The sequence below is a fragment of the Pseudochaenichthys georgianus genome, chromosome 8 (assembly GCF_902827115.2).
Source record: "Pseudochaenichthys georgianus chromosome 8, fPseGeo1.2, whole genome shotgun sequence".
Taxonomy (NCBI): Eukaryota; Metazoa; Chordata; class Actinopteri; order Perciformes; family Channichthyidae; genus Pseudochaenichthys; species Pseudochaenichthys georgianus.
In genome coordinates this window covers 15,542,585-15,567,898 of record NC_047510.2, presented here as the reverse complement: position 1 = coordinate 15,567,898, position 25,314 = coordinate 15,542,585, and the positions used below count along the sequence as shown (strand labels likewise).

The window sequence follows — 25,314 nt, the reverse complement described above, 5'->3', positions numbered from 1 at the left end:
TAACTGCTAGACACTCTCAGGCCTTCCTCTCTCTGCTGCTCAGATGCTGAACTAACACACAACATGTATTTCATGCCTTATTTACAGTGTCATTTTGCATCTCTCTGGCTTTTTCACTTATCTGCAGAACAATAAAACAGCCATCAAGAACTCCTCTGTGTGGCCAAAGACAAGCGAGACATCCAGAGAGGAAGCTACATGAAAGCTGGGTGTTGGCTGAGACATGAGGTCAAAGGTCAGGCATGAAAGAGAGATAAGCGAAGTGGGGTCAGCATAGAAGTTTGTGTAAAAAGAGATACTACTACTAGTAACAGTTTAGAGAGAGTCCTACTAGTGGATTTGAGAAACTTTGAAATGCTGTTTAATGACTTTTTGTTCATTACGGCGACAGTTTTTAACTACAAAACGTGCAAATGGAAAAGTGAATTTAACGAGTTTAAAGGAAATGTTACCAGAGGGGTTAAATTAAAGTGTGACCACTGAAGAGGAAGCTTTATCCCTTGCTGGAGGGGATATACACTCAACCACAACAGATGAAAAGGGAGCAACGGTAGTGGAAAACTGGGGAAAGAATCTAGACATTTTCTAACTGTCAGTTCAATATTGAAGAGTGACAATCGAGGACGATAAGAGCAACACTGAAAGACACAGTGGAGATACTGGCAAGAGTAAAGGACCAAAGGAAATATCTCAGCAACTCCCTGACACAACCACATCACACATGGAGCCTCAGGGGTTACACACACACACACACACACACACACACACACACACACACACACACACACACACACACACACACACACACACACACACACACACACACACACACACACACACCCACGCACACACAGACACGCACACACACACACACACACACACACAGACACACACGCGCACACACACACACACACACACACACACACACACACACACACACACACACACACACACACACTTCACGATGGCACATCAGTGCTTCAATACACATTCCCGAGGTCAGCAGATGTAGTATGTAATGTACCCGACTCGTTAAATCTACTTTTAGATAATCAGACACAATAAACATATGAAAACCAGGTTTATCCAACATCTTTGCTGAATATAAGCAGCTGTTAAGATGTGCAAAATCTTTTTTGACTTAAATGGACCAAACCATTGTTGTATGCACGGTTTATGAAGGAGTTTCTTTCTTCTGTTGGCTGTGAAGTCTTGTGATGCTCATTGACTTAAAGGGCAAACTTCCCCATCTTTTCGTCTTCTGTTATATCACCACTTAAGAAACATCCACCGTCCATGTGTAGTACTATGTCATGGCTGGTTAGTGTGAGTATAATAACAGCAAATAGGACAAAGAAGGAGTTGATCTTCATATAGAGCTTATTAACTGACTCATTTGACTTGATTACTAGAAATCAACAGAAACAAACCTATAGCCATCCCTGTTTGGGACGTCCGGGCTCTATTGACAGGCTGTCCGCCTCCATATGCAGCGAGGGGCGGACAAAGAGTGAAGCAACCCGGGCGTTAAATGTGACTCTGGGTCATTTTTGACAAGCAGTCGCTAAATTCATTCGGTTGCGCACCATTTGCCGTTAACAATAGCGGACAAAAGCTGCAGAAAAACCCTGATCAAACACTTGGTTTCTGTACAGTATGTCACCGAGAGTGTGTGTACACAGTGGCTATGTAAACTAGTGTTAATCCTCTTAGGAAATCACGCTCTCTGACCACTTCAGCCTGTCCAAACACAAAAACGGCCAGGCATGGTAACTTATAATTATAAATATAAAAGCGGCGTCCGTATACTTACGTTGTTTTCAGAGTAGGGTGGTATTCCAACAAGGCAAAAGGCAACTCCATTCATTGGACAGCAGAGACTGTTTGGCTGCAACCAGGAGAGGCAGAGTTGTTGCTGCAAGAGCGGCAACACGAGCAGCTATGATGGGAACACACCCCGGTCAAACACAAACGTATAGGTTCAACTCTTATCCGGCTTCCTTCCTCCCGAAAAAACCCCACTCTGTTCCCGTTGTTTGGGGCAGTTCAAAGCGCTCACCCCCTCCTCATCTTCTCCTTCTTCCGCCAGACCGCATCAGTTGAACATAAGTAAACCCTCTGTGCCTGCCTGGAAACTCACTGCAGCAGCGCCGTCAACACACATGGCGGACACCGGAAGTCAAGAGGCGCCGTTGCCTTCAAAGTAAAGGCGTGGGGGTCTGAATTTCAGGGAAAAGTGTTTTACATTTCTGTGTTAAGGGGTGGAGTGCAACGTACTACAACCTTATTATACATCCATGACCATGAGTACAACTCAGTGTTTCCCCTACCATTGTCTTGGCGGGGCGCTGCGCACTGCCAACGGAGCCCCGCGCCCCGCCTGAAATTCAAGGTGTTTTTGTATTTATTTTTTATTTAAAAACAAATATATATAGCTGTAGCACCACACACACACACACACACACACACACACACACACACACACACACACACACACACACACACACACACACACACACACACACACACACACACACACACACACACACACACACACACACACTCACAATCAGAGACAAGAGCGGAGGAAAGTAGGAGAACAACAAAGTGTAAAAAAGTCAAACAAATCTGTATTATTGCTCTGAGCTCTGCTGTCTGTTTGTGTCCCCTCCCCAGTTTCAAATGTGTTTATTATAATTTTTTAACCGCAAGCCGCTATCGTCACGGGAGAAGGACACACACAGCCTACCCAGGTGGACGCGCGCGAACGTGACAACGAACGTAGCGTGCGCATTCTAAAAATAGCTCACAGATGGTGAGCAGGTACCGCGGTTTTGAACTACAGTATTGAATTTGACAGAAAACAACAATACAACGCCAGCAGAAGAATAGTCTAATCAGTTGGGTGAAAAAAAAATTAGCTCAGGATAATTGGATGTTCTGTCTACACCTGTTGTCGATGTGAGGCTAATGCAGGATTTTGATGCTAGTGACTCAACAAATTGCCACTTAAAATGTATCGTCAGCAATGTATGACAAGCAGACTGCTAATGTTAGACTCACACCAATAGCTCAATGATCATAACACGATTGCTTTCATATCAGAGATCGGATGAGGTGGAGCTGCCTCCAGCAATAGAGGATGAGGCAGAGAGAAGCAGAAGCAGCAGCACAGGGTTGCAGCAGGTATGTATGTTGTAGTCAGGTGATTTAAATGTATCAATGAAAGGAAGAAGTCTAGGCTACACGATAAGAAGGGAATACAGTTTGAACTAGAAAATGCATTTCCTGCAGAAAATGCGTGCGAATGCTGTAAACTGTGAACATTTATGACTGAATTTAGCTGAAAAAGCTGAATATGTTATTAGCTCAATGGTAGCTGCTTTTAGCTACACAAATGCAGAAAAAGCTTAATATTTAAAAGAAAAGGTTTAAAAAAAGGTATAAACAACAACATGTATAGCCTTGATGTCCTGAAATAGCTGAATAATGTATTAGTTGAATGGTTTCTGCAGCTGAAAATAGGCTGAGTTAAATATCAGATGTAAGTAGTAGTGAATTAATTTGTATTAAGATGAGAAAAGAAAGTAAAAAGGCTTGGGAAAGCAGCAGAAGATTTTGACTGCAAACTTTTCGACTAAAACCATACGTCACCAATAATGTATAAAATATGTGGAACCTGTTGAAGTCTGTATGAAGTCTCCATCAGACAGAAAATAATAGGCTGAGACAGTCTGTTAAAGTCCAGTCTGTCAGTGTTTGTTTCTATTCCTGAGCACCTACTCATAACACCCAATCATAACACCTGTGTGTGTGTCCAGAGATCAAAGACAACCAACTGCAGCACTGCGTCCCATAATAATGCATTGAGTTGTATATCTGACCATTTTGCCACCCGTTCAAAAACTATGGAGAGAGAGAGAGAGAGCGTGCGTGCGTGTGTGTGTGTGTGTGTGTGTGTGTGTGTGTGTGTGTGTGTGTGTGTGTGTGTGTGTGTGTGTGTGTGTGTGTGTGTGTGTGTGTGTGTGTGTGAGAGATAGAGAGAGAGAGAGTGTGTGTGTGCCTGTGTGTGTTTGTGTGTGAGAGAGAGATAGATAGAGTGTGTGCGCGTGTAACCCTCAAAAACATGTCGAAACTGCAGAGCATGGAGAATAAGAATTCTACCAATTACAATAGGTCTTCGTACACTTCGTGCTCAGGCCCTAATGAAACAAATACCAATAACTGTATTGCATTGTTTTCCTATGCGCAATTACTTCATACTGTCTTTTTCGTCCTGCAAAACTGGCCCCAGCCTGACCCCCCCAGTCAAATTGGTCTAGAACCGCCACTGTGGATCAGGTCCATCACGTTGGTCTGTCTCACTTTCAGGATCGGACTCTGGTTCAAACATATACGGCTGTACCCAGGCCCGGACTGGCCATCGGGAGCACCGGGAGGTTTCCCGATGGCCTGGCCTGCTAAGTGGCCTGCTGGCCTGAGGATTTTTGCTATGTATGTATTGTGAACGCAACGCTGCGCAAATGTGGGTCTGACTCTGCCTCACAGAGGGTGACTGGCTGTCTACATGATGTGGCCTGCCCACATGGCCACTTTCATACAGACCATACACTAATGCCCTCGATTGGTCTCTGTGTGTCATTCAAGCTCGGGAGGGTGTGTGTGTATGTGTGGCGCAAGTGAGCAAGAGAGAAAGCGCGCGCATCGGTTACGTGTAGGCTATTGTTGTTGTTTGCATCTGGCGCTAGCTAGCTGCGCTAACGGATATAAGGAGCTGTTTCAACAACAAGGTGGAGGAGAGTCCTCTCCTGTCAGACTGAGAGGCTGATAACTACAGCTCAGGTGAGGTAAAGGACTCTGCTGAGTGTTTAGATAGTTAACTTAGTTCTCAGTGGGTCTCACGGTTTGGTCACCATTCATGTAAACACATATTTCCATTTGAAGGGAGAGTGATTAGTAAAATATGCATGAATAATAATAAAAAAACGTTAACTAGGTGAAAAATGTAAGATAAACTTTAAAAACTTGTTGAGAGCTAAAACTAGTCTTTGCTGCTGCCTCAAAGAGGAGAAGGGGGAGACAGGTGAGGCTGGTTCAGGAGCCCAGACACACTCACAACTATAAATGAACCAAAAACAAATAAATAAACAAGTTTCAATGTTTTATCATATTGGATATGGTATGTTATTGGTTATGGCCATGTTATTATGATTTTATGATTATTTAAATGTATACAGTTCTGTTTCATGTGGGTGTAGTCTCTCTCTTTATTTCCCCCTCAAAGTGAACCAGATTGATGCATTTAAAGGTGGGGTAGGTAAGTTTGAGAAACCGGCTCAAGATACACTTTTTGTTATATTCCATGGAATGCTCTTAACATCTCGATAGCAATGAATATCTGAAGTGCTTTGACAACAAATCCATTAAAAAATATCATCTGTGGAAGCCGTGGCGCTGTAAAAAGCACGACCAATCATCTGAGCCGGCCCGGCTAAAGTAACTGGATGGCCTACCTGCCTGTCAGCCTTCCATCTGTGCACACACTTATCTCGTGCCCTCATTGGTCATGTGAGCGTTCGTGTGTGTTGGAGGAGGGGCTCTGTGAGGAAGTGGCAGATTTGTTCCGGTTGTGTATTTTCAAATTCTAGTGCACTCCAGCTGGTTTCTCCAAAATGACCTACCCCAACTTTAAGTCCAACATTTAAAAAAAAAATCTTACCGGGGGAGAATGCCCCCGGACCCCCCTATAGGATTTGAGGTCCACTCCCACTTAAAATATGTTCACATGAATAGGTTCCTAAATAGATTTGCACATTTGTTTAAATAGTAACCCATCTCCATGTTTATTTTTTGGAAGTAGATTTAGAGTGCTATCACTACGGGCAGCAACGCTGTAAATATTGACAAATAAATCCAGCAAAATGGCACAAAAAACTTGTAGTGGCCTGGCTGGGTGTATAATTCCCGGCCTGACTTATTGTCCCAGTCCGGCCCTGTACCGACGCCATTGTAAAACTGATGTTCCGCTCAGAGCCGAAAAAAGTACTGTGTTAGACATGGGCGGAACCTCTCTGGTGGTTGACCAATCGGAACAGACTGCCGAGCTGACCAATCGGAGCACACTGGATTCACAGGGAGGGGGGTGGGGTCAGGAGCTCCAACAAGCCGTTTAGGACAGAGCGTGAATACACATGCTATACAGAGATGCTGTATGAGAAACCAATGTGAGTTTGGAAAATTGCACAGTATAAATCTATTTTAGTATACCTCAACAATGGAATTATGATCAGTAGAAATGGCCATGACATAAGTGAAAGGTAGGGTCATTTTTTTAAGTTCATCAGTATACGTTGGCTAATTCACAAACAATACATGTGCTCCTTATCTTTGCAGATTAAGTCTTTATGGTGGATACCTTTACCGGAAGATATACATCTGTATTATTGTAAATCTGTGCGCTCCGCCCTGTAATCCCACAGCGTGCGGGCTCCCTCTGGTTGTGCCACAACGGCCACAACCAGGCCACAACATGTGTGTTCAGGACGGGGGGTGACGGACAGGGCCGGCCCTTGGCATAGGCAGTATAGGCGAATGCTAAGGGTGCATCAACCCATCGGGGGCGCCGAAAATTGGGGAGAAATAAAAAATAATATTTAAAAAATGTCATCACACAATTTCCCGATTTTGGATCAACAAAGTGCATCTTATTATCTTATACTAACATAGCTACGCCTATATTATATAAATTGATATACACTGAACAAAAATATAAACGCAACACTTTTGTTTTTGCTCCCATTTTTCATGAGATGAACTCAAAGATCTAAAACATTTTTTATATACACAAAATAACCATTTCTCTCAAATATTGTTCACAAATCTGAAAAAATCTGTGATAGTGAGCACTTCTCCTTTGCCGAGATAATCCATCCCACCTCACAGGTGTGGCATATCAAGATGCTGATTAGACAGCATGATTATTGCACAGGTGTGCCTTAGGCTGGCCACAATAAAAGGCCACTCTGAAACGTGCATTTTTGCTTTATTGGGGGGGTCTGGGGGGGTCCGAAAACCAGGCAGTATCTGGTGTAAGGGGTAGAGGTAGGGATAGGGTTAGGGTAATGTTGTGAATCGAGTGGCCCATGGTGGTGGTGGGATTATGGTATGGGCAGGCGTATGTAATGGACGACGAACACAGGCCACTCAATTCACAACATTACCCTAACCCTCACACTCACGTTAACCGAATACCCCCCCCGTCAGCACGAGTGATTGATAAATTGTGGATAATAATGTATTATGACGGAAGTGTTACGATCCTGTCCGTCAAAATTACTGAACGAAAAAGTCTAAAGCTACCACTGCATGGGAGAAAGAAACGATGTGATATTTGGGCCCATTTTCGCTACAATGAGGTGGAGAAAAAAAGCTAATGGATTGTTTTATCAGAAGGGAAGCAATGTGGCCATAACACAGCTGGTAAAAACACCACAAACTTGACCAGATATTCTCTGCAAAGCTGCATTCTTAATCATTCAACCTGCGTTTTTCATCAAATAAGGACAAGATATAATCTGATTGTGAAACAAATTATTGGTTTTGGCTAGACTAGTTTGACTGAAATGTTCTATATAATCTGATGACTAAAAAAGACTCAACAGTTTTCATTGACAAAAAGTAGACTAAAATAATTTGTTTTCTTTGACTAAAATAAGATCAAAATGCTCAGACTTTTAGTCGACTAAAATAAGACTAAAATGCTTACTGTTTTAGTCGACTAAAATAAGACTAAAATGCTTACTGTTTTAGTCGACTAAAACTTGACTAAATAAAAACAGGATGAAGGTGACTAAATATGACTAAAACTAAAAAGGAAATTTAACACTTTATTAATTAAAAAATAGCTGACGAAATTAGCACTAGCTGGACATTGATAAAATAAAACCCAAGTCATTGTTTGTTCAAGAAAGCTTTATTTGAAGTCATATACAACTGTGCTGTGCCAAAGTAACCTGCTTACCCTCTCGTTCAAGGTTGTGAAGGCCAAACCGATGAACAGAAAACTGCAGCATTAAGTAGAGGCTCAATCAGTGGAAACACCTGTGCTCAATTGGAGCATACCATGTAGTGCATGGGCACGGGTGGCAATTTTCTTCCAAGTGTAAAACTGTTATTGTTTAAGGCTTCTGTGGTCAGAAATATAGAATATGTTGACCTATTTGATTTATTGCATTTTGGCTGTTAATAAAAGCAACTCAAGGATATATTTTTTGTAACTCTAGCCGTCTTATATAATTCCTAGTTTTTTCATCGACCCTTGTTGTAACAGTGTGTGTTGGAGGAGGGGCTCTGTAAGGAAGTGGCAGAATTTTTCCGGTTGTATATTTTCAAATGCTAGCGCACTCAAACTGGCTTCTCCAAAATGACCTACCCTACCTTAAGTACTGTACCTAAGTACAGTGCATAAATACACTTAGTTACACTTAGTTATACCACTGCCATAAGTATTTTTTTACTATATCATAATGTATATGGTCACCATATTTTCATCTGAAAAGTAACTAAAATTGTCAAATAGATGTCATGTAAAAAGGAAAATATTTTCACTCCTCCAACACACATGAACCAATGACCAATGAGGGCACGAGATAAGTGTGTGCACGAGATGGAAGGCTGACAGGCAGATAGGCCATCCAATTATTTTAGCCGGCTAAAATAATTGGTAGTGCTTTTTACAGCGCCACGGCTTCCACATATTTTTTTTGTTTATTGTCAAAGCATTTAATATATTCATTGCTATTGGGATGTTAAGAGCATTCCATTGAATATAACAAAGTGTTTCTGAAGTGAATTACCCCACCTTTAAGTAGAGAACTTGAGTAAATGTATAGGTGACTTAAATATTGTGGATGCTCAAATGATTAAGATGTATTTATGTTTTTAAAATGAAAATACAAGAGCAACATAGGCAAATAAATGATTAATCATTATGCATATAATAATCTCATAGCCTTTTCATATACTGTATGATTGGCAAAGTCAGGGGGAACTTACTCATTAATAGAACAGGAACTTCCAACTGCTGCCAAGAGGACAAGCGAAACTCATCCTGAGCACACACAAACACTCACAGCCGAAGTAAAAACAATAAGTGTGGCTTGATATTGAGTATAAAAAAAGGTTTATAAGGCTGTGAGAATGGGTCTGCGGAGAGTATTTCTCCACGATCCCAACTCGTCTATTACCAGCGTTCAGGGAGCTCTATGCAAGTCAATGGGGGCTCCCTGTTAGTTAGCCAAGGGATCCTGGTGTGTGAAGTGCTCCGGATTGGTCCCTTTGGGCCAATCTGGTCATTTGTTGTTGATTTGGGTATTCGCACGTCACAGAACCCAGGAGGCAAACAATGGACAATGAGAAATCTCCAACGAGGCGTTTTGGGGCAGCATAGACAGGTATTTTCTGTGTTAGAGTTTCACTCGCTGCAGGGTGTACTTTGAGGGTTTTTGACTCTGCAGACCGTTTACATGCATAAAAACCTTCATAACACACAAGGGGACGGGTAATAACCGGAAAAGCATGACATGGGCCCTTTAACAAGCCTCTTTATTGCTACTAATCTTACGATTTATTGTATTGCATTGTGTTTAAAAAAAATGTAGAAGGAGGGAGGGACATATAGAAAATGGGTGGACCAAAGAGAAATGACGAAGACTAAAGTAGGAGTTCAACAAACAAGGTGTTACGATGCGTGGAAAAGGTAGGACCCAAATGCAGTATTAACAAAAAGCGACCTTTAATTTACAACAGCCGATGACAAAAAGAAAACGAGACAAACTTTACATTACCAAAACAGGGGAGCTCGAGTAAAGAATCCAGGATTAAAACTACAAGGACAAACATGGAGCGTGACGTGAAGGGAAAGACAAACAATTAACCGTCAGGGGTACACAGTAGTGATGTTACGTATTGTGCCGAGGCTTCGGAGCGTGTGTCGAGTAATCCCCGAAGCTTTTTGTGAAGCATGTATCGAGGCTTGTATCGTTTTGGGCCAGTGACGTCATCGATGACAAATGAAGCCTCGCTGCCTGTCAATACCACGTGACTGCTTCAGGAAGCGATTCAGATCGGTTGAACCGTTGAACCCATGGATGGTTGAACCACAGTGCTGATATTACCCATGCCATGGATGTATTTATAAGAACCATATTACCCCTCCTGTACCCGGGCTCGGCGACACGATGGAATTAAGAGAGCTCAGACCCTCACTTATATAGAGGTCGGAACATGTCATAAGTATAAATAGATACAAGCATAAATAAATGTAGGAATAAAAACATCAATAAATACAGGAATAAATATGTTGCAGTGTTTTCAGGGAGCTTTAGTGTGTGTGCTGAGGCTCAGCAGGAAAGCAGTTGACTCATGACCGCAGGGTCCCTGGTTCAACGACTGAACAATACGTCATTTTTGTTGTTTATAAAAGCTACAGCTAAATGAGATAATGTAGTTAATAAATGTATTCTTTGATATGGTTTAGCCTTTCTCAGGCTACAACATGGTTACGTTTAAGAATATTATTAAGGAATACAAATCCCTCTTTGCAATGTTTAGCAGCCTCCTTAGGCTTTTCAATCACAATCATTCAACTGGAATAAATACACTATTGTTAACATAAAATTATGATTTTATGTTCGTTGTTTAGAGTTATTCTAAGGCTTTACTCATTGGGAACTCGGTATGAGATGGAGCACACTGTTGAGATGTCTAATCTGCCTGTTTTACACACTTTGACCAACAGGGGGGTTTGTGTTCAAATGAAGCCCATGATGAAGCCTCATGAGATGAACCCTTTTGCGAACCAATTGGCTGGAAAGCTTCATAAGGCTTCATCTCGCCATCACTAGTACACAGGGAAAGACTAAATACAGAGAGGGATAATCACGGGACAAGAAACAGCTGGGTAAAGGAGGCAGAAACACAACAGGTGAACACAATGAGACAATCAGACACACCAGGGAAACTAACGACAGGAAGGCAAACACAGGAAGAAGGATCAAACAAGACACAAGGAGGAAAACATGCGACAGGGAACACAGAACAGCAAAAATCAAACCTAAACTTAACACACAAACAGAAGGGGGAAAGACACGGATAAAGTGCACTGAAGAGAGGACTTGCGGAAAGAGATCGGGATGAAGCGACACCCTGAGAAGTTATCTATCTCTTTGATGATCACTGTCCTCTGTTTGGGGAGCCTGCTGACAACTGCTCTCTGGATGATTGTGGACAACAGGTAAGCATGTCGTACTTGTTCCAACAACCTGTTGAACAGGTTTCTTGTTTACCCAGGTATATATTCCTCACAAGGCATTTGTTTTAGTTGTCAAGTGTTCCGATTTGGTGGAACCTCAAAAATGTAAGTTAAGGTAAGTAAAATATATTTATTCTGTCTAAGACAGAATGTACATTCACACAAAGTAATAAGATTATTCATTCTGAAGACAACACACCAGTTTAAATGTTTATCCATTTAGTATTGTGTCAAGATAAACACCTAATTTACCATCTGTCTTTGTATTTGGCTATGTGTTAGCAAAGTTTAACCATGTGTAACCAATTGTTTTAAGGATGGCTTAACCAGATAATTTTCATACATTTATCATGCAAGTGGCGATTTTTTTGTTGTCTCGGTTTGACAAGTTTAAATAATTGCAAATGTTATATTGGTTTCACATAAGATATTTTATATGGAGCTATGGGTTAGCAAGTTTAGCCACGTGTTAGCTAGTTTTGTAGCTGTTTAACCCAACCCGGTATCCCGGCATGACGTGAACATGTGACGATTTACCATGCTGGGAGACTTGAAGATGTCACGATTTCGTCCCTTCAAACGTGACCGTTACACGGTATTGTTAACAGGGCCCAAAAAAATGCTCTCACTGATCACCATGGAAACCTTTGATCTCTGGACACGTCGTTAGCTCAAATATAAACACCTGTCATGGAACACGATGTCATAACTCCAATTGACATAATTAGAGCAGCAGACTAATGACGTGGTCACTGGAGTTTAACAGACTGTGTCCGCCTATTATTTTCCGTCTGATGGAGAATTCATACTGACTTCAACATGTTCCATATATTTTAGACATTATTGGTGACGTATGCTTTTAGTTCTAAAGTTTTCAGTTCAAATATTCTGCTGCTTTTTCATGCATTTAGACTTTTATTTTCTTGTTCTTATTTCACATTCAAGTCCCCTCTATTCATGAACCCTTTCAAGTACTCAGCCACACCACTTATATACCAGGTGCGACTGTTGCTATGTGAGTTAATCTTTCAAATACAAGGTTGCTTGTTTGATTCAAGCTCTTGTAGTCAATATGTTGAGGTATTTATCCCTAACATTTTATCAGCTAACTAATGACACACACTCAGAGGATCTTTATAAACGTTTTAAGTATTGCACATCTTTAAACATGACTCTTATAAATTACTTTTAAAACCAGCGATCCACTACAGTGTCAGCTTTTCTAAAATAGAAACTTCAATGTTCACATCTTTCTAAATGAGTATACTTTTCAATGACCTACAAATAATCCTAATACTAATCCCATTTTCAATCTTCCAACTGTTCATATTTTTTGGTCAATTAACAAACCTGTTACAAATGTGTTGTTCAACAAATGTGAGCCTTTGCCACATTTATTTGAATTATTTATATAATTCCTACATAATGGGGAAGCTTCCCACTCTATGGGCCCTTCTCACTTCTCTTATTTTTCATTTCCTCGCTCCTCGGTCTCGGTCTCACCGGAAGTTGATTTGTCTGCGCCATCTTGAGTAGCGTCCCAATGGCCTTATTTTTGCCGGAGGAGCGATAATGGAGGAGCTATAATCGAGGAACCACCAGACCATCCTTCGATGAAATCCTCAGATACTCGCCCCACCCCCTTACTGTGTATCGCTCACTGATTGGACGAGGCAGTGCATGCACTGATCTGATGCTTCTTGACATGAGAGCAGTTTCCCAGCGGAGTGAAGAAAACACATGAACCTCACGGGAGTCACTCCTCAGTTTATACCGTGTTTTGTTTAAATTCATGTATCATTTAGTTACAAATGTGATATCTGAACAACAAAGTGGTCAAAAATCATGTTCATTGTTTGGAAACATTTTCATGATCGCTTTTTTTGTTTTACATTTTCATTTATTGTCATTTCCATTCAGTCAGTCATTAAGTGCTATTTAAAATGTTAATGTGTTACATATCCAAACAAACCGTGTGCAATCCAATGAATGTTAATCTAACTGGGTTTTGATAGATAACATATCTTTTCTTCTCTCAATTATTTTATTTCTATTGTGCACACAATAATATTAATCAAACTATTGTTCGTTTATACTTTTTAAGAATGGCGTTTATCTTTTTTGAGAAGGAGTTCTTATTTAATTTTATTTATTTGGGTCTACAACAGATGATACAAATGTTTGTGTCAGTAAATGTGTGGCAGGGGTGTGTGTGGAAATAACGGGGACAGAGCTGCTGTCAGACGATCAGCTGTGCGGCGTCATCACAAACGGACGTCGCTTCACGTGACGCTCCGGAGGAAAGGACGTCCCATTGCTCTTAAAACTAATTTCCCTGCTTCTCGTGGTTTCCTTGCGTCTCTCCATGCTTCCCTGGTGGGAGGGACTAGTCACAGGTAAACGACGCAAGTGAGGGACGCAAGGAATCCATTTAACCGAAGTGAGAAGGGCCCCGGGTTATGTAAATGCAAGTCTTTGACAAGAAAATATGTGAATTTCAATCCCTGGTTTTGGTTCTAGTATGTTCACTGTACTGTAGGTTATTGCAAATACCATTGCAGTTCAAAGCTGTTTCTGCACGTCTGTCTTTATGTACGAGGGTGTTTTTGATAATGGATCCTGACCACTCACATTTGTACACTGGAGTTAAACAAATTAAATTGTTAGCTGAAATATAAACACCTGTGTCATGGAACACCATGTCATAACTCCAACTGACATGTTCAGAGCAGCAGACTTCAGATAATGGTTAATGCAGCTCTGTCAATTATGGGGTGTCATCAAATGCCGTTTCCATGGAAACGCATCCCTCGCCATAAAACAAGATGTCGCTGTAACTTCAGTGGACACTGTCCGATCGTCCCCAAACTTCGCTTGTATATCACCGGTCCATGCCTCAACAGCTCTACGCCAAATCTGAGATCTCACCATAGGCTGTTTCCATGGAAACGCATCCTTCGCCAAAAAACACGATGTCGTAACTGATATGAAAATGGTCAAAACACCACCAGACTTCAGATGACAGTTAATGGTCCAGCCCTCAACATGTCTATGTGCCATTGGTGAGTTTTCCTCAAAAGCAGTTGCCATGGCAAAGCATCTCTTGCAATAAAACACGATATTGCTAGAACTCCTATGAAAATTGTCAAAATGTGCTAAAACTTCACATGTGTGCCGTGAAGACATGGGACAGTTTTGAGATTTCTTCAAATGCTGTTGCCATGGCAACACAATGCTCGCCATGAACTGCTGTTTTCTCATAACTTCAGTGAAAATGCTCCAAACAGCCCAAAACTTCACAAGTATGGTAACCAGTGACGTGCGGTGAGGTTCATGGCTGGTGAAGCACTGACTCTTTCAGAGTCAGATTTACAAATATTATATTTTGACTTTAATCTAAATATTCGGTTATTTTCAAAAGCTTTTTTAGTCTGATGCTTCGATTCATTTTAAACAGACCGTTCAACAAAAGGATACCCAAAGTCTAAATATTGGATTGTTCTTTCTTAGTAAGATCCCATTTTCATTACAATTGTGGTCTTACCTTGACTTGAAGATGCAGTCCATGCTATCCTTCTGGACAACAATCTCTATTACTTGTTTGTAAAAGTCCTCCTTATCTTCCTCTAGTTTGTTGTTTGTGTCTACCGTCTCTGCGTAGAATAACAGTAGCAACAAGAACCTGTGGGCTCACTTGCGCCACCCCCTTCAGTGCGGCAGAGGTTATGGCTGCCTCCCCTGGTGCTTTTTTCATTGCCGTTGTATGATGAGACCAGCGAGCCTAAATATCATATATACGTGAAATAAGTTATTTAGAGACTATGGATGGTGAGGATAAATGTAATAAAGGGATCTACAAACATTACATTGGTGACATACAGTGAGATGGTGCAGGCATGCCCTTAGGGCCCGCTTTCCAGACAGTTTCTGTGGGGTGACGCATTCTGAGGTGAGGCAGATCTCATCTGTGCCTCACCTTACCCCACAGTAACTGGCTTGAGCACGCTCACAAAATAAGTGCCCGCGTTAAATTAGTGCCCGTGCTCCAGCCAGTTACTGTGGGCTTACGAGAGGCAGAGCTCGTCTCTGCCTCACTTCTCATCGCTACCCGTAGTTGTAGCGGAGCTCGTCAAATTTACTGATTTTGACTATAAAAAGCGATTGGAATCATACATAAATCACATTTACAACACAGATCAGTGGAGACATTTTATTATTATTACTATTTAATCTTTCTTTAGTTGTTTTTCTGTTACATTGGAGTATGACTGGTGAGGCTCTGCCTCCCCTGACTGCACGTCGCTGATGGTAACAATGCAGCCATCAACACATCTAAGCGTATTATGGGGTGTCATCAAATACCGTCGCCATGGCGACAGATCATTCACCATCAATTTAGTTGTAACAGTTCTGCAGCTTTTCCAAGCCATTTTACTTTCTTTTCTTTTCTCATCACACATTCAAGCCCCCAGTGTTCATGTATCATTTCAATCTAAATTCTTTACTTTCTTCTTACACATTACATTTCAGCATAGAAATTCAGCGTCAGCTTTTCAGCATAGAGCATTCCCACTAGCAATTTCTTCACGAATTACATTTTCTAGTTATGTTGTTTGTTCTAGTTCCTTTTGGGTTGAAATGGCCGTGAAAACGCCAGCCAAGTTGCAAATTCTTCTGAATCCCGATGACAATGGTGGAGCTTACTGATGAAGTCAGGAAAGTGTGTGAAATGGAGTGACAGTGACGCGTCCAAAAACCCGGAAGTAAACTCCTTCCGGTTCCTTCAACAAAAACAAATGCTATTTCTCCATAGGATTTTGGAAAATAGCTCGAAATAAGGTCTGTGGTTGACACACAGTTAAGAGACGGATCACGTTTTGTTCAGCCGGATCATATACACATGTCTACCCTACTTTTATATTTTCGAATCGATAGATTTATGATTCGAAAACTATAAAAGTAGGGTAGACCTTATTTCGAGCTATTTTCTAAAATCCTATGGAGAAATGTCATTGCTTTTTTGTCGAGGGAACCCGAAGTAGTAAAATGCTAACTTACTTCCGGGTTTTTTCACTGTGGCACTCTATAGGTTTTAGAATGCAATATCAAGACAGAGACATTGGAGATGCACTAGTCAACCTGACATCCACTGCTGACCTTGAAGATTTGACAACTATCAAGGTCATCCCAATACCTGATGATGGCATCCAAGAATACATCTTTACCGTCTGTGAAGAAGCAGTGTCTGCTCAATCAGACGATACTGAAATCTTGTCCACACCCTCCAGCTCAGTCTCTACAATAATTCGTATCTGGTTGAAATGATTGAACTTACACAAAAGGCCAACCCTGTTCAAAGCAACCATGTCCCCTAAAAATTACGTTCCCACAGAACTAAACTGCATTCTCAATTACATTTAGCTAGAAACGTATTTTCTCCCACGTTACGTTTCTTATGAACGTATCTTAAATACGTTTATTTTCTACATATCTTTGCCATTTATTGTCTTGCTTATAATAGTCATTTATAAATATCATTTTAGAGCACACATTTGAAATCAGTAGGCGAGGCTGTAATTTCGCCAGCTGTTACTCTCATGAGCGAGGCAGAAAATAATAGTTTTAACATGCCAAAAAGCTGCTGTGTCGTTTATTGCACCTCAAACATTAAAACAAATCCAGAGTTACGTGTTTCTGTACTTCCTCTAAGAAGAAAGGACAGTAACAGAAGATCTCTGTGACGCCAGATGTGGTGTTGTTAATGCGATATGATATTCTAAAAAAAATTCAGTTTAGGATGGCCGAAGACACTATACTACCCATAATCCCCAGCTATCGTTTGGGACTACAGTCCCGTTGACAAACCCCGTGATTAATCTTCAAGCTCTGAGATTGGATGTTGGAGTGGCAGTGCGCCAAGGTTACGCCGAGCGGCAAGCTCTTTGAAATGGAACGAAACCACGGCAGACTATTCAAAACTGGACTCGAACGCCCCCCCAGAAATACACATGCTGGCTATTGTGTTTCGCAACATGTTCTCTATGGCACGTCTCTACTGGGAATTGTAGTTTTAAAAGACGTTTTCGTTTTTCCCAAAATTAGAAGTTGACGGAATTAAACTGTATACAGCCCTGGAGGTTTAGGCGATAGGAAACACATTGGTGTGTACAAATTTAAAACATGTAATTACTAAATGGGTGAAAATCGCTTGTATCCATAATGGACAGCATTACCCACATGACAGCTCATTGTTACTTTGTAATTCTACTCCACTACAATTCAGAGGTTAACCTGGTATTTTTACTCCACTACATTTATTTTAGTTACTTTGCAGATTCTGTTTAATAATGTGAAATATAAACAACCCTTAAAGCAGACTTTAGTTACACCTGAATACAATTCAGGGAAAGGTGATTGTCAAGTGTCAACAATCAGAGAAATTTGATAGTTGGTGCTTGAGAAGACTAAACATTTATCTGCAGATCTCTATAAAGTATATTAATTACTCGTTATTCTCTACTAATAGTTAATTAAAAACTGTATATAATTGCTATTTTGCACATCCCTTTCAAGATTTTCTAAGGTTTATTGACATATACAGTGGGGCAAAAAAGTATTTAGTCAGCCACCAATTGTGCAAGTTCTCCCACTTAAAAAGATGAGAGGCCTATAATTTTCATCCTTGGTACACTTCAACTATGAGAGACAGAATGGGGGGAAAGAATCCACGGTGTAGTTATGCAATGAACGAAAAACGTGGGTCACAGGTTCCTCAACAGTGCATTACAAGACATCTATCAATATGTGTGTGTGTGTATACCTCCACCATTAAACTGTCAAATTCTGCACATTTGTTATACTATCTACATACATGAGGGTATAATTAATGTGTATAATATCAGTTAAAATAAGTGCTTCAACATAGTTAACATTGCAGGAAAGCAATATATATTAGACGTTAAGTACTTTGTCAGGCTTAATATTTATCTGTAGATACCCCCAAAGATTTTTTCTTCTTTGAAAGAAGACCTTAACCTAAAGTATTCTTTAATGTGCTAATAAAGGTTAATTAGTTGTCTGTTTTGCACATCCTCCTATTAACATCTTTGTAGGCTACATCCAGCACTCAATCGTTTTATTGTATAGATCACTTACAGTATCTTCTTGATTTTTTATATTCTATATTTCTATCATTGACCTTCTACTTTACCCCTATGAAAGTATGTACTCTTAATATTTTTTTCATCAAATAACATTATTCAACAAAAATAATTCAATAACGTGCTTTAACCACTAGGCGGTACACACAGCATACTAATAATAACTTTGTATTATTAGTGTAGGACACTTATGTATGTATAACATCTGAAGATGTGTAGATTTATTCATGTTGTTACATAATTTTACAGGATATTGCTATATTATTTCACATGTTTTACTTCTACACATTAATATCTGATTTGTAAAACATCACAGACAGAAAGGCATATCCGTCATTTCATGGTAAGCAATTGAAATTGTGATTCCATAGATGTGTCTCCCATCACCCAAATCACCTAATTATTCTCTCAACTCAGTATTTACATTCTTATATTCAAAGAAAATCAGTAATGTCTTTAAAAACGTTGATAGAAAGTCCTTTTCTATCAGCTGTGCACCGTTATGGTGTAAATATAACGTATCTACCAATTGGATCAAATATAAAAGACAGCCGAATTAGTGTTGATACTGCAAGGAGACGTATTTTGTGAAAAGAAATGCAAGATGTTGTTTAATTGTTGATATATTTATGATCCACGTCACATATTCAGTTTTGGCGGCAGTTCTTCAAGTTTGTCCAGAAGTCTTCTCATCAGGGCTCTAAAGAACTACGGCAGATGTGCTATATTTAATGCAGCCGAACCGTGTATTACAATGCCGTTATGTGATGACTTCCAAAGAGAAAAGCAAGAACACTCGGAATAAAGTATTTTGTTTTAAAAAAATGTTTTCTGATATCATATCGCATTAACATCATATCCCAACATGCATTGCGGCTAAAACATCCAATCAACGAGCTTCAAGCTGAGGATTTTGGGTAATCTGTTCAGTGGGTTTGTGGTGTGTATCGCTCAAAATGTCCCTTATAGGCCTATGTCTGTTTCCGGTGACTTTATATACGGCTAAAACGCCCAAGATTATAGAATTAAACGAATAAATAAAAACAAGGATAATTGTGTGTTATTTAGAAAAGAATTACAAGGAAAAAAGGATTTTCAAAAATACAGATTTCAGTATTTTGAGGCTCTAAGCCCCATTTCTTTTCCAAAAGTCCGACATTATACGATTTTCAAATAAAAACAAATAAATAAAAAGATAAAACACTGGCATGTAATTTTAAGTTAGAATAAATAGAATGGTTTTGAATAATGAGAGCCTGACATCATCAAATTAAATTTGTTTTAATGTTTGAGGTGCAATAAACGACACGGCAGCTTTCTGGCATGTTAAAACTATTATTTTCTGGCGAAATTACAGCCTTGCCTACTGATTTCAAATGTGTGCTCTAAATTGATATATATATAAATGACTATCATTATTATAAGCAAGACAATAAATGCGGTATTTAAGATACGTTCATAAGAAATGTAACGTGGGAGAAAATGTTTCTAGAAGATATGTAGAAAATAAACATATTTGAGATACGTTCATAACGAACGTAACGTGGGAGAAAATACGTTTCTAGCTAACGTAATTGAGAATGCAGTTTAGTTCTGTGGTAACGTAATTTTTAGGAGACAGGGTTGGTTCAAAGATTGCAATGCTAGTGATTGAACAGCATTTTTCGTTGATTAATTGTTTTGGCCTCTGTTTCATTTGAAGTTGAAAAAGAATGTGACATCATAGATTCTGATAATGCTACTTAAATCCTTCTTAATGGCTAATACATGTTTATCTGAAGTTGTAATTAAGAGCTGCAGAAAATATTGTTGAAGTGTTTAAAAATGTTAAAAACAAGTTGTCATGCATACGTTCTATAGTCTTTTATTAAAAGGCAGCCAGGTTTGAACGCTGTCAGAACGTTTTACAGTTCAATGCTATTGCATTACATATTTACATTTTAAAGGAGAGATATGCAAGCTAGTTTAACATGTTCATATGCATATTTTGAGTCAAGTGATCTTGATTTACAAGTGCAAATTGGTTGCTTAATTTACTCTATTAATTGTATTTATTTATTTTTAATTTAAAAAATGTTGTATTTTATTATAAAACAGAATAGGTGATGCATATTTTAAAGACATCCCAATCAATGTTAAGGTGTAAAGAATATTCCTGTCTTTATGTGAACTGAGCTAAACTAAGTGTTATAAGTTTAAGTCTAAATGTAATTTGTTTACAGTAAACAAAACACAGTATTGTATTGATGTACAAGTCCCCGAGTCGAGTGAGCCCGCCGACCCGAAGGTGCTTGCAGATTCTGACTCGTATAGGCCAAAGCAATTGCCTCCACGATCCAGTGGGAGAGCCGTTGCTTAGTAACAGGTTTACCCTTGTGAGGATTAGCTCAGGACACGAAGAGTTGGTCATTAAGACGAAGCTCTTTTGATCTGTCCATATATGCGTGTAAAGCCCGGACTGGACACAACAGATCCTGCTGCTGCTCCCCGGAGGAAACCAGCGGCGGAGGAAATGCCTCAATGTAAATTGGGGTACACGAACCAACCACCTTTGGTGTAAAGGCAGGGTTGAGTTTCAACAACACTCTCGTTTGCCCTGGGGCGAACTGAGTGCATGAGGGATGTACAGACAGCGCATGAATATCACTGACCCGTTTAGCGGATGCCAGGGCCAGTAACAGCACTGTCTTGAGTGACGGATGTTTCATGTCAGCTCCTTCCAGGGGTTCAAATGGGGTCATTTTGAGCCCATTTAGAACCACTGCCAGGTCCCATAAGGGCACCAGCGACCTGGAGACAGGGAGGAGCCTGCGAGTTCCCTTCATAAAACGGCAAACCAAAGGATGTTGGCTAGCCGTCTTACCCTCAAAGCCCACATGGCATGCAGCAATAGCAGCCAGGTACACCTTGATCGTGGAGAAAGCTCTGTGTTTTTCGATCAAGTCCTGTAGAAATGATAAAATCACCCCGACAGGACATTGAAAAGAGATGTGTCCTTCTTGAAGGCATCACTCCTCAAACACCCTCCACTTACAGTCATAGAGAGACCTGGTGGAGGAAGCTCTCGCACTCTGTATAGTGTTTATCACCTTCTGAGGGAGTCCCACTGTATTCAGATTGTACCACTCACGGGTCAGGCCCATAGTGCCCCGCGCTCTGGGCCTGGGTAAAGGATCGCCCCCCCCGCCTGAGACAATCTGTCCCTGCGTGGTGGGGGCTGCCATGGCTGCCCGCACAACAACTGATATATCCCCGCCAGCCTGTACGTTGCGGGCTAGGGTGGAAACATCAGTAAGTGTGTGGCGTTGCTCCTTCACTCTGGCCAGAGTTGGGGGTAACAGAGCGAGGGGTGGGAACACGCACAGAGGACCCGGAGGTCGATCGTGTACGAGTGTGTCCCCGCCTAACAGTGCGTTTAAATCGTGCATTAAAGAGAACAGCTGTCATTGAGCATTTTCTCTTTTTGCAAACAGACTTAACGCGGCTCCGCCGTAACGCACCCACAGCGGACTCCCGATCCTTGGATGTGGAGTCCAGTCTGCATAGAGTGGTGCACCTCTGGACAGTAATTCTGTCCCGAGGTGCATAACTCCCGGTACCTGTGTCGCTCTCAGAGAGAGGAGACGTCTGCCGCTCCAAGGGATCAGTTTGTGTGCCAGTGTGTGTGACTGGAGACAACGCAACCTCCCTTGGCAGTTCATACACGATATCGTGTTGTCTGTCCTCACGAGGACATGGTGTCCTCCGAGAGAAGGCAGGAAGCGTTTTAGGGTGGGGACCACCGCTAAAAGCTCCGGGTGATTTACGTGTGTCCGCTGGAGGTCTCTGCTCTAGGGACCTCTCACCGGGCGACCTTCGTAAATACCCTATCAGCCTGTCTGACCTGCGTCCGTGGTGACCACTTTCCGTGAAAAGACAGCACCCGTAGGCGCGTCCCGCACTAGAAAAGTCGGGTGTAGTGCCACTACGCATTACATAATAACCAATACTCTCCGCACGCCGTGGCGCGCGGGGTTTAGTTTTATTATGAGGCCCATGTTGAGTGGGTGCTTTCCGAGGAATTTTTCCCCGTAATCTGACTCCGCTCGGTGGGCATTATAGATAAAACCCTTCTTTCTAGGAGAGAGAGAACCTCTCTCTCCAGAATATGGGTTGACTCTTTCTGGGTTTGTGAAAACAGATAAAGTATAACTGTTTTGAGAAGCCCAGGCAGATGTCGTGAGTATCTCCTGCTGTATGCTCCTTAGAGCCAGCTGAGATGTCACGCTTACGGCTCCGGCCGGCACTGCGCCTTCGCGTGCCGGTGGTGCCCTTACAGCTCTATAGCCGGCACTGCGCATGCGCGTGACGGTGGAGCCGGTTTCTCTCCGGTTAAAGCCCCAACCGGCACCCGTTTATTATCCGCCTTTTGAGAGGCCGTAGCTGCTCTCAGAAGGGGATTTATAGTTAACGGACTGTTTATTGTTTTTCTTTTCATTTTTTTTGAGCTGCGCCCTTGGCCGAAGCCTGGATGCGTCAGCGGAAAATGGTTTATTTAAACAACAAAGATGTGACATGTGTTTTATGCGGACTTGAGGATGACGTTGAGGCATCTCTCGAGGCAGCGGGGACACGTTTAGAGCCGGGGAAAGAACTTCCAGCTCCGTCACAGAGGGGAGAAGGAGGGGCTGTCAGGCCGCTCGCTTCTTCTTCCTCGACTGCTGGCCGAAATTCTGGGTTGGCTGCGCCTGGGCTGCAGCCGGAACCGGAGATTTTCTAGGACAACTCGCCCTCGTCTCCTGCCTGGGCTGGGGACTCGGGGTGGGCTGCGACCTCTGCTGTCCTGGTACTTTAAACCTAGCAGGGTTCGGTGCAGCTTGGGCGAAGGGCCGCTGTTGCGAAGGCAGCGGCTGGACCCTTCGAGGGAGACAGAGGTGGAGGGCCTCGTCTTCCTTCTTTTTCGACTCGCACTTCCTCTGCATGGAAGCGAGAGCGGAGCCGAAAATCCCCTCTGGAATGATGGGCATGTCAAGCACATCTTCCTTTTCCCGGTCTGGGAGGTTGGTGAGGTTGAGCCATCTAGCTCTTTCCTGTACCACCATGATCCCCATTACCTTGCCTCTCCATACCGTCACAGTCAAGGGAAGAGGCACCCTGGATTGGGGCCTTGTTGCTAAAGGGCCGGTCTCTCCACGAGACCGACACCTCATCCAACATCTCCGGGAAGACCGGAAGGAGTTGCCTCTTCGTCCTCGGTGTTTGGGGGAAATGTTTCCCCTCGTAACGGGACCTGGAGGTCTCCTTGGCCATTTCGGACCACGGGATGTCTAGCCTGGACGCAGTGCGCTGACACACGGCCTGCAGGTCCATGCTTAGACAGGGCGAAGCTGGTGTGCTATCGCCCGGGAGAGCAGCCATCGCTCCCGGCTTTGCAGCCTGAGCCGATGACATGAAGATGTCGTCTTCCTGCTCATCCGAGTCAGACAGGAGGAACTCAGAGGTATCCTCTTCGTCCTCCATGTAGTCTAACTCTAGGACATCTTCCGCGGGTGAAACCATGGTGAGGTCCAGCCAGGAGCCCCAGCTTGGTAAAGCGTGGGGCCCCGTTCCCGCGGCTCTTTCCGCCACCGGGTCTCGGCCTGATATGGCGCGGGATTCCGGTTCTGCGGCTGCCGCTGTCGATGAGCCCCAGACCGACCCAGTGAGGGGCTCCATCTCTGCGGCGGACGCCCCCGTGTCTTGATTGCCAGCCAGCAAACCAGTGGACATGAGGGGGTCCTGTCCCGACAGGCTAGCTTGTTGTGCTAACCTTCGGCGGAGGCTCTTCATAGTGAAGCGGGCACAATGCCCGCACGAGCCGGGGTTGTCAATGGCCTCCTGGGCGTGTTCCAGCCCGAGGCAAGACGAACAGATCTGGTGTGAGTCTGTGCCTGACACTTTCAACCCGCAGCCGCAGAGCCGAGCCTCCGAGTTCCTGACTCCTCTGGTGTGAGGGAGAGAGGTGTCCATATACGCTGCGTGGCGTGAAGAGGACCCGCTCGTAACAGGTACGTCGAGACATTTTTTTTCCCAACCTGTCTTTAATCCGTAGAAAAAGGACGGTGTGGGTCTTTTTTCTCAAAGAATATTACCTGGTGTGGTAATATCCTTTTAATCCTTTTTCTCCTTCGTGGAAGAGAAAAGTAAAAAAATCCGTCCTCGCTACCGTGGTGTCGGCAGTGAGGGAAAAAACAAGCTAGCAGCAGGTGTGTTGCTAGCTTGAACAATCAAAACCTTACCTTAATTCCTGAGGAAGAATGGCGAGGTTGATTATAATACTAACTGGTGTGTTAGTACCAGTGGCGTTTCTATATGTACAAAAGTGGTGGGGCACAAAAAACTCAGATGTCTATATAAGCTTCTGCAGAGAGGTTCATGGCTGGTGAGGCACTGGCAATGACTCTTCAGGTTTACAAATATATTAAATCAAAATATAATATTATTTTCAAAAGCTTTTTTTGTCTGATGCTTCAATTACTTTTAAACAGACAGTTCAACAGAAGGATACCCAAAAAAATGTAATTGTATCATTTAAATATTGAATTGTTCTCTCTTGGTAAAATCCCATTTTCAATAAAATTGCGGTCTTACCTTGACTTGAAGATTAAGTCCATTTGCCTATCCCTCTGGACAAAAATCTCTATTACTTTTTTGTAAAAGTCCTCCTTATCTTCTTGTAGTTTAAAAAGTCTATCATAAATCTAATCAATAGATTTTTGATTCGAAAATGATAAAAGTAGGGTAGACATGTGGATATTATCCGGCTGAACAAAACGTACATTTATCTAACAGCTACGTTTCCCACAGATCTTATTTTGAGCTATT

General features: G+C 42.0%; 2 protein-coding genes across 3 annotated transcripts in view; one reads left to right on the top strand and one right to left on the bottom strand.

The window, feature by feature from the left end:
- Positions 1-25,314, bottom strand: part of arhgap23a (Rho GTPase activating protein 23a) — a 114,152-nt gene that overhangs the window by 55,462 nt on the left and 33,376 nt on the right. The window contains exon 1 of one of the 2 annotated variants that reach the window (XM_034089147.2): positions 1,814-2,126. The exons of the other annotated variant lie outside the window; for it this stretch is intronic. Within the exon in view, the coding sequence (XP_033945038.1) occupies positions 1,814-1,867 (54 nt within the window). The 5' untranslated portion in view covers positions 1,868-2,126. Of the gene's footprint in view, positions 1-1,813; positions 2,127-25,314 lie in introns of those variants that run through there. 2 annotated transcript variants of the gene reach the window in all.
- Positions 10,925-25,314, top strand: part of LOC117451681 (alpha-2,8-sialyltransferase 8F-like) — a 43,674-nt gene continuing 29,284 nt past the window's right edge. Inside the window, exon 1 of the mRNA XM_071204139.1 lies at positions 10,925-11,293. Coding sequence (XP_071060240.1) covers positions 11,193-11,293 — 101 coding nt within the window. The 5' untranslated portion in view covers positions 10,925-11,192. The remainder of the gene's footprint in view (positions 11,294-25,314) is intronic.